This window comes from Piliocolobus tephrosceles, chromosome 19 (genome assembly GCF_002776525.5).
Source record: "Piliocolobus tephrosceles isolate RC106 chromosome 19, ASM277652v3, whole genome shotgun sequence".
Taxonomy (NCBI): Eukaryota; Metazoa; Chordata; class Mammalia; order Primates; family Cercopithecidae; genus Piliocolobus; species Piliocolobus tephrosceles.
Genome location: NC_045452.1, coordinates 18029221 through 18039307, shown reverse-complemented (window position 1 = coordinate 18039307; position 10087 = coordinate 18029221). Strand labels below are relative to the sequence as shown.

The window sequence follows — 10087 nt, the reverse complement described above, 5'->3', positions numbered from 1 at the left end:
TTTTTTTTTTTTTTTTTTTTGAGACGGAGTCCCACTTTGTCGCCTAGGCTGGAGTGCAGTGGTGCCATCTTGGTTCATTGCAACCTCTGCCTCCCAGGTTCAAGCGATTCTCCTGCCTCAGCCTCCTGAGTAGCTGCAACTACAGGTGCCCACCAGCATGCCCGGCTAATTTTTGTATTTTTAGTAGAGACGGGGTTTCACCATATTGGCCAGGCTGGTCTCGAGCTCCTGACCTTGTGATCCACCCACCTCGGCCTCCCAAACTGCTGGGATTACAGGCATGAACCACCACGCCTGGCCCCAGCCCAGCCCAGCCTTCTAACATGGCAGGTGGGAAGAATTGAGGCCCATAGATAGCAAGGAACTTTTTTTTTTTTTTTTTTTTTGAGACGGAGTCTCACTCTGTCGCCCAGGCTGGAATGCAGTGGCCGGATCTCAGCTCACTGCAAGCTCCGCCTCCTGGGTTTACGCCATTCTCCTGCCTTAGCCTCCCGAGTAGCTGGGACTACAGGCGCCCACCACTTCACCCGGCTAGTTTTTTGTATTTTTTAGTAGAGACGGGGTTTCACTGTGTTAGCCAGGATGATCTCGATCTCCTGACCTCGTGATCCGCCCGTCTCGGCCTCCCAAAGTGCTGAGATTACAGGCTTGAGCCACTGCGCCCGGCCGATAGCAAGGAACTTAAGCAGGGTCACACAGCCAGGTGTTGGCCAGGCTGAGACTGGAACTTGGGTTCCTTGATTTTCAGCCCCATTATGTCTCATCTGTTTCTTGATGAGATTATCATGTGGACCAAATTAAAAGCCCCTGTCCCTAAGGAGTATTAACCACTGAAATTCAGACTTAGTGACTTGCAAATAAATGAACGACAGACTGTGCTTTAAGGAAGCACAGTGTCTGTGGCGGTGACATGGGAGCCGCAGCCTCATTGTCTGGGATTGAGAGGTGCTCCTCTTGGCAGGCTTTATAGCTTATGTCGCACCCACTCTGCTGTGCCACGAAGCTGAGATGGCCTCTGCTCAGTAAAGCAGAGCCCTTAAGTGCTACAGTTGGAGCCTCCAGGACCTGGTTCAAATCCCAGCTCTGCCCCTTACTGACCATGAGACATAGCTACGTGGAGTCTCACTTTCTCATCTGCAAGGATTCCACGGGAACTTTCTAAAGCACCCAGCCAGCACCTGGCTCAGGGCAGGGCCTGGGGGCCTGGACTCAGGCTGCTGATGTGTGTTACAAGTGAAAGTAACTCCTGTTCCTCTGCTTAGCTCTTTATTGGTGCCTTTTTAACTTGAGTCTCTTTTGGGATCCGCTGGATATGAATTAAAACAAGCGGAGCACCTGAGCCTGCCTGAGCCTGCACAGAGCCTTTCCCTCCCACAAAAGGGAACAGTCATTATTCAGATATATTCAGTGTTAGTGGCTGCGTCTTTCCTCTGCAAGCCACACGCGGAGATTTTACTGTGGGTGGGCGTGGTGGGTGGTGCCTACGCCTTTTCTCCAGAACTCTTTGGCTGGAGGCATTAACTCGCATTTTCGCTTCCTTGCTGTCACCTCTGGTGTGCAGTTCCTCCTGCCTCTTACCAGCCTTCTTCTAAGCATCATCACTAAGAGGCCCATTGATAGCCTCTGCAGTCGCTCTAGTGGAGACCCCAGCAGGTGCAGAGCTATTAAGATGTCAGAGCCCCTGAGCGGGGCTGCCTGGGTAGGAGGTGCTGCCTCATTCATGGTCTATCTCTCCATCAAGCTTCCAAATCATGACCTCAGGAGCCTTCGTGCAGCCTGTTTGCCCAGCATTGTGGGCGGCGTGGCTAATTCTGAGCCACAGCTGCTCTGTCTTTTTCTTCAGGGGGTGAGGCCCTGGGATGGGGGCAGATGGGCACAAAGAGCCTCTGTGGCCTGTGAATGGAGCAGCACCATGGCGTGGCTGCGCCGCGTGGGAGCAAAGCCGCTTGCTCGATGTCTTGCCTCCAGGAGCATCCAGTGAATCTCCTTCCTCCCACCTGGGCCTCCGTGCTCATTCCACAGGGCTTAGCTCCATCATCACTAATTTGATGGGATTAGCCCAGAGAACTTGGAGCTCCCGTAGACCACTCCACAGGACCATCTGCCCACCCAGCTGTCAGAAAGACTTGTCCTAATGACCCGCAGTCCCCTTCTGCTGTCAGCACCAGCTGTTTCCAAACATCTGGCTCCATGGCACTCCGTTAGTGTGCGACCACGTGTCCTTGGTTTTCCTGGGCTGTATTTCCTAGAGTGTGGGTTTTCTCAAAGTCCAGGAACAAAGCTTGATTGTTTCGGAGCTCCTGGGGTGACCTTGCTGCTCCCTGGCCTTCTATCTTGTCCCCATTCAACATGCACGCAGAGGGAAAACCAGAATAGGCTCCCACTTCTCTTCCTCCTGAAATGCCTGGGCCCGCAGGTTGCCAATCCCGTGTTTGCACTTCTTTGCCTCAGAGCTTTCCTGGTCTCTTGTGAAAAGAATAGTTGGAGGGAAAACAAGTGACTAATTATCCCAGGAAGAAAGGAAATCAAGGGCCCTGCATCCCTTTTTCCAAGCAGCCAAACGTGTTTGTTCATTTCTTTTTTTTTTTTTTTTTGAGGCGGAGTCTTGCTCTGTCGCCCGGACTGGAGTGCAGTGGCCGGCTCTCAGCTCACTGCAAGCTCCGCCTCCCGGGTTTACACCATTCTCCTGCCTCAGCCTCCCGAGTAGCTGAGACTACAGGCGGCCGCCACCTCGCCCAGCTAGTTTTTGTATTTTTAGTAGAGACGGGGTTTCACCGTGTTAGCCAGGATGGTCTCGATCTCTTGACCTCGTGATCCGCCCGTCTCGGCCTCCCAAAGTGCTGGGATTACAGGCTTGAGCCACCGTGCCCAGCATGTTTGTTCATTTCTAAGCTCAGCTGCTCTTTTCTTTTTAAGAGACAGGGTCTCCCTCTGTCACCCAGGCTGGAGCACAGCATTGCCATCATGGCTTAATGCAACCTCGAACTCCTGGCCTCAAGTGATCCTCTCATCTCAGCCCCTTGAGTAGCTGGGACTGCAGGTGCATGCCACCACACCCACCTAATTAGTTTTTAACTTTTTGTAGCGATGGAGACTTGCTTTGTTGCCCAGGCTGGTCTTGAACTCCTGTCCTCAAATGATCCTCTCACCCTGGCCTCCCCAAATGCTGGGATTCCAGGTGTGAGCCCCTGTATCTGGCCTTAGCTGTTTTGAATACATACCATTGTGTGGTTGGTGGGGCCCTCTGCTTTCTGCCTTTAGTCTAATTGCTGCCTGGAAATTCCCTGTGCCATATAGCCTTTGGCCAGTGCCTGAGAAGAGCCTTCTCTTCATGACTGGTTCCTGTGTGGACCCTGTCTTTGGGTTCAGCCACAAGATCCATCCCCAGTTTTGGAGTGACTGGAAAGGGCACAGGTCGAGGGGGCTGGGTTGACCCCATAGTGCATGGACTGGTGGCTGCTTCATGAATAATCAAGGTACAGGCCACTTGTGATGGAGAAAACAGAAGGTTGGAAGAAGCTTGGAGAACCGGCCTCCATGACCAAGGAGGTTGCCATTGGAGACCCGAGTCTACTCCCAGCTCTGCCCAATGCCTTGTGACCTTCCATCGTCACTTCACAGAGGCAGGGCCGCAGTTGATGTGGTGCGTGGAGCCCTGGCCTCACTTTGCTGGGTCCCTCAGGCCCATTTTCTTAGGAAGAGGGTACTTGGGTTGCTCCAGCTTCTTAAAAAGAGTTACGTCCCCCAACTGAGCACCTACCACCTGGGTGGTCTTGGGAGTCTTGCGTAGCTATTAGGAGTCTCTGTCTTTTTTTTTTTTTTTTTGATGGGGGAGAGGGATCTTGGGAGAAAAAAATAACAGGAAGTTTATTAGAAAAATAATTAGTAGTCACAAGGTAAATTATATTTACCTGAAGACACGGAGGTAGTCACAAGGTAAGGTGTATTTACCTGAAGATGAGGAAGGACAGATGTGTGTAAACTGTTGCTGTTGGAAATGGTTCTCCTGACCTACCCAGAGCTACTCTCCAAGGCTGCGCTGCCTGCTGTGTAAGCGTCATTTAATCCTCATAACCACCCAATGAGGTCTAGAGCTCTGCCTGTCCCCGTTTTTCACATCGAGAAATGGAGGGAGAGAGAGGTTAAGAACCTTACCCTTGCTGAGATTTGAACTCAGGATATCTGACTCTGGGGGTCTTATTTGAACTTGATCAAGTCACACTTGGAGTATTGGGTGTATTTTAGGTACCTCACATTAAGGATGTTGATTAATTGTGTTACCCTCCAGAGAAGAAGTCTTGGAGAAAATTCACAGGGGACGTGCAATAAAGTTTTTGAGGGATTTGCATGTGAATGTCTCTAGAAGATTCCAGAGAAAGAGGTGTCTGTCTGGGACCCAGTATCCCACAAAAGATCTAATTGGTTTAGGACACAGTGCGTTTTTCCAGTGCTACAAAGATGTAAGCTTCACTGTCTCTCAGCGTCCTTCAGTGTGGAATGATTTGGGTTTCTACAGTTTGCTGCAGTGCAGCTGAGCCCTCTTCTGTTTATGCCTCTCTCACGATGACATACACATCTCTCATTGTCCTCGGATCTGAGTTTTGTAACTGGACTTCTGCTGTCCATTTGGCCACTTTGCCTGGTGGATACACACACTCACTGACCTACGAGGCTGGAGCACTCCTGCAGTGGCGAGGGAGGATCTTCACTTACAGGGCAGAAGGAGGATGCCAGTGCTCCACACCTGCAACAGGGCTGTGGGAGCTGGGCCACTGGGAGCAAGGACCATCAGGGACTGCCTTCACGTCAGACTGACTCAGGTCCTTTGAAGCTGCAGATGTTTTGCTGCAAAGTTTGTACACTAGTGAGAATCAGACTTCCTAACCCATTCCTATCTGCCGCTCTTTTCTTTAGACCTATTCAGGCCTGTTCTGTGTGGTCATCAATCCTTACAAGAACCTGCCAATCTACTCTGAAGAGATTGTGGAAATGTACAAGGGCAAGAAGAGGCACGAGATGCCCCCTCACATCTATGCCATCACAGACACCGCCTACAGGAGTATGATGCAAGGTGGGTGACGTAGTGTGAGCTCACCTGGGACTGAGTCTTCTTCACCTGGGGCCTCATTGACACCTTCACAGGTGCTAAGTCACATTTGGTACCACATCGATCTAGTGGCTGGTGATGGGCAGTGCATCATGGAGGTCTGTAGACCTCTGTATGAGAGCCAGGGCCAATGGCTATCCAGAGGACATGTTTATGTGTTGATAGAATGTTCTAGAAGCTTTTAAATATACATTTCCTAATTCTTCTCCCAATTTCTCATACTTTTCAAGAGCTCTTGTGCCTGTCCCCTCTGCTTTCTTTTAGGCCCCTTCTTCTTCCTGTTCTTCACTTCCCTTTGTGTTTTTCCCTCTTCCTCTCTTGCTCCTTCCCCATAGTCTAGAAACACATTTGAGTTATTCCCATCTCTACACAAACAGATGCAGAGCCTCGGGTGGCTTCTGCTCCGCTGTCACTCTGGCTTCTGTGCCCCTTCTGTTCCATCGCAGTGAAGCTTTGTGGAGGAAATGTCTGTGCTTACTGCCTTCATCCCCACCTCATGGTAATTTCCCTTGCCCTGGCTGTCTCTCTCCACCCCTTCTCCAGGCGGGCCGATAGAGGTCACCTATGACCTGTATGTTGCTAAGTCCATGGCTCTCGGGAGTTCCTACCTTACCTCTCCCCAGCATCGTACAGTCTCTACCACTCCCTTTCTTTCTTTTCTTTTCTTTTTTTTTTTTTTTTTTTTTTTTGAGACAGAATCTCGCTTTGTCACCCAGGCTGGAGTGTGCAGTGGCATGATCTCAGCTCACTGCAACCTCCGCCTCCCAGGTTCAAGCGATTCTCCTGCCTCAGCCCCCCTAGTAGCTGGGATTACAGGCATGTGCCACTATGCTCGGCTAAGTTTTGTATTTTCAGTAGAGACGGTGTTTTGCCACGTTGGCCAGGCTGGTCTCGAACTCCTGGCCTCAGGTGATCCACCCGCCTTGGCCTCCCAAAGTGCTGGGATTACAGGCGTGAGCCACCGTGCCCAGCCAGCTTCACTCTTAACAGAGTCCCCTATCCTGTGCTTCCACCAGCTGGTCATCTTTCTGGGATGTAAATGTGATCAAGTCACTTGATTTGAAATCTTGACAAATCATAGAAAGGCTCCTCATTCCCTCAGGGCTATTAGGTTGCTGCAAAAGTAATCGTGGTTTTTGCCATTAAAAGTAATGGCAAAGACTGTGATGACTTTTGCACCAGCCTAATAACACTGAGACTCTGTGGTAGTGTACAATGCCCTTCAAAACTGGCCCCTTGCCTGCCTCTCCACCTTCCCAGCTATGTGGAACTCCTTACATTTCCCTAAAAGCTCTTTCTGCTTCAAAACACCCTACCTGCTCCATCTGCCTGCAATGCCTGGCAAATCCCTACTCTTTTTTAAAAAAACATGACTGAAGCATCAGGACCTCCAAAGAGAATATCTGGGCTAGATTTGCATCAGAGCCCTGGTGATGCTTTATTTGACTACAGTGTTTAGACATTTCTTTTTCTCCGCTTTAGACAGGGCCCATGTTGCCTTTATATTCTCAGAGCTTAGCCAAGTACCTGGCATATGTAATCCTGACTGAAACCCAATTTCAGGCAGGGCTGTGTTCTCCTATCTTGTACGGATAGTGGTTTGTTATGTCCCTTTACGTAAGAATCCTTTTTTCTTTAAACTTTGCAGTCTTGTTGGGTTAATGCATCTTGTTGGGTTAACCACTTTGTCCCTGGTGTAGTGGTTTAGAGTGGCAGCCCACGGCCTTTCCCCCACCACCCGCGCTGTGCTGTGAAGGAGGCATTTCACTGTTGAGCTTGATGCATTATGTAGGATGCTCAAGTTTGGCTGAGTCTTTGGCTTATGTTCACGTCTATCAAAATTCCTTGAGGAAGTCAGCCCTTCAGTTCTAAAGTAGAATGTCTGTTTCAAAATGTTAACTAGAACAGCCTGGTGGAAAAACATTCTGTGGGATTCCAGAAACGTCTGAGTCTTTGTCTCTAGAGGTTATGAGTCAGTTTGCTCCCAGCTCTCTTAACTGACCTAGTGCAAGAAGTGAATTCCGGAGTCATCTTGAGATCTGAGCTACTGAGTAAGGGTCTGTTGTCACACTTGGATCCTGGATTGGGATGGTTATCTAGCAACTGGGCATTTTTGCTTTTAGGCAAGACATGAAGACTGAGTAATGTGTACTGAGGAGGCAGGAGAGAGACTCTTCAGGTCTGGACTTCAGACTGTCTTCAGTTAACCTGTGGGACTCCTCCAAGAGATTCATTCAATGTTTATTTGTTCAACAACAACAAAAATTTGGTGGGAATGGCCTGAAAGCTCCATACATTGAAAGTAATTGGGGAACAAAAAAAAGAATGCAGAGAACCAGAGCTTTCCTTTGTCTTGGCCATAACCAAATGACCTTAATAGGAACTTAGGGACTGCCCTCATACATCTGTGCAATGAAGAGTCTTCATGATTTGTCAAGATTCTGAATCAAGTGGTTTGATCAGATTTGCAAATTATGAGGGCAGGTAGGTGGGCAATTTCTTTTTTTTTTTTTTTTTTTTTGAGATGGAGTCTCGCTCTGTCACCCAGGCTGGAGTGCAGTGGCGTGATCGTGGCTTACTGTAGCCTCAGCCTCCTGGGTTCAAGCGATTCTCCTGCCTCAGCCTCCCAAGTAGCTGGGATTACAGGCGCATGCCACCATGCCCGACTAATTTTTTTTGTATTTTTAGTAGAGATAGGCTTTCACCATCTTGGTCAGACTGGTCTTGAACTCCTGACCTCACGATCCACCCGCCTTGGCCTCCCTAAGTGCTGGGATTACGGGCGTGAGCCACCGCACCCAGCCAGGTGGGCGATTTCATCTTTTGGAGACCAGGGATAGGAAATACATTTGTGAGCATGGGAAACCTGCATTGTTGGTGCCTCCTTTAAAGCAGTCTGTGCAGGAATCGGGTCCATGTGTTTTCTAACCCTCAGTCTGAGAGGTTTTCACTTTGCCTTCTGCCTAGTGTTGGACTTGCTACAGCTCTTGAGCTCCCACGTTGACTGACAGAGGACATTTCTAGGCTATTTTCCTTCTTCTTCGGCTGAGCGTGGTGGCTCATGTCTCTAAACCCAGCACTTTGGGAGGCCGAGGCAGGTGGATCACCTGAGGTCAGGAGTTCGAGACCAGCCTGGCCAACGCGGCGAAACCCTGTCTTTACAAAAAATACAAAAAAATTAGCCAGGCATTGTGGCACACACCTGTAGTCCCAACTACTCAGGAGGCTGAGGCACGAGAATTGCTTGAACCTGGGTGGCCGAGGTTGCAGTGAGCCGAGATTGTGTCATTGGACTCCAGCCTGGGCAACAGAGTGAGACTCCCATCTCAATAAAAAAAAAAAAAACAAGGCCGGGCGCGGTGACTCAAGCCTGTAATCCCAGCACTTTGGGAGGCCGAGGCGGGTGGATCACGAGGTCAGGAGATTGAGACCATCCTGGCTAATACGGTGAAACCCCGTCTCTACTAAAAAAAAATACAAAAAACTAGCTGGGTGAGGTGGCAGGCGCCTGTAGTCCCAGCTACTCGGGAGGCTGAGGCAGGAGAATGGCGTAAACCCGTAAGGCAGAGCTTGCAGTGAGCTGAGATAAAAAAAAAAAAAAAAGAAGTTCCTTCTTCTTGTATATAGCTGACCTGCAGAGCAATTAGTAATAGGTTTCTTGTTCTTGCAGCAGGGAGGAAGTTAGTAACAGAAGTTGTCCATGTTATGACAGGTTGGTTCACTAGTAAAAGAAAAATGTCCAGAGGAACCTTTGGTTCTTGCCCTGGGTCAGGTGTCACCCGTGGAGCCTCGGGGTCTGCAGGCTGTTAAAATCTGCCCCTGTCCTTTGGAGTGAAGGCTTAGTGCATGCTGCCTACCTGGCTTTGGGGGAAACAGGTTTGTTCTCTGCCACTTACATCTTAAAAGGCACAGCCGGAAAGTTCCTTTTCTGCTTTTCCTTTAAACAAGAACTAGACAAAGATTTCCTTCCTGAGCCGACTGTGGCTTATGATATACTAGCATTTATTCTGCCAAATAGGGCAGTTGGTGGCTCTGTCTGGGGACTTGTAGGAGAGGAGCTCTTTGACCCTTCCTGGGGACCTGCATCTGCCTTTATCTGTTCAGTGTGCTAGTTTGCCTGTACAGTCCTGATTTATGCCTGTTGTTCCACAGTTATTATTAATAGCACTCTTTCACTTTCAGAAGCACCCCAGTTTGGAGGATAAATTATATGTCACTCACTTATTGTCAGACTAAGCCAGGGTTTCTCACACTTGGCACTAGTGATATTTGAGGTTGGATGATTCTCTGTTGGGGGTGGGGGATTTTCCTGATCACTGTAGGATTTTTAGCAGCATCCTGGCCTCTGTTCACTTGATGCCAGCCGCACCTTCCCTCTCCAGTTGTGACAACCAAAAATATTCTCCGACATTGCCATCAGATGTTCCGTGGGGGTCAAGATTATTCCCAGTTAAGAACTACTGGACTAAGCATTGCAGATTAGTTTTATTTTGAGTGTCATCTCTGATCGATCAGTAGTGGCTGCCTGGAGCCCTGTGCTGGCAAGGATTTGAGACTCGATGCAGGAATTCTGAGATGGATTAGTGCTGTCTGCCGTGGGCACGGGTGGGGCATGACAGCATGTAGTGCCTTGGATTAGGCCGTGGAGGTAGGTGACAGAAGGTGCCAGAATGCCAGGAGGTTTTGACATTATCCTGTTACTGGATGCCCTGGCGGTCCAGGTGGAGAGACAAGGCATGTTTATAGACAGAGATTTGTGGCCCTAGCTACAAAACAAGACATTTTGCTGCCTACACCTGCGCCAGCACGACTGAGCCAGTGTCAGGTGTCCTGGGAGTTTTGTCAGGTGTGGCTGTGAGGCCTGGGGTGCTCGGATCTTGCAGAAAGGCGGTGGTGTGTGTCAGTCAGTAAGTAGTTACAGGGCATCCCAGACGTGCCCAGCATGGCCTTGGATGACATGGTCCGCTCACCCTCCTGCCC

At 49.6% G+C, this 10087-nt stretch overlaps 1 protein-coding gene across 1 annotated transcript in view; it reads left to right on the top strand.

The window, feature by feature from the left end:
* Positions 1-10087, top strand: part of MYH9 (myosin heavy chain 9) — a 112170-nt gene that overhangs the window by 43055 nt on the left and 59028 nt on the right. The window contains exon 3 of the mRNA XM_023222092.1: positions 4915-5071. Within this exon, the coding sequence (XP_023077860.1) occupies positions 4915-5071 (157 nt within the window). The remainder of the gene's footprint in view (positions 1-4914; positions 5072-10087) is intronic.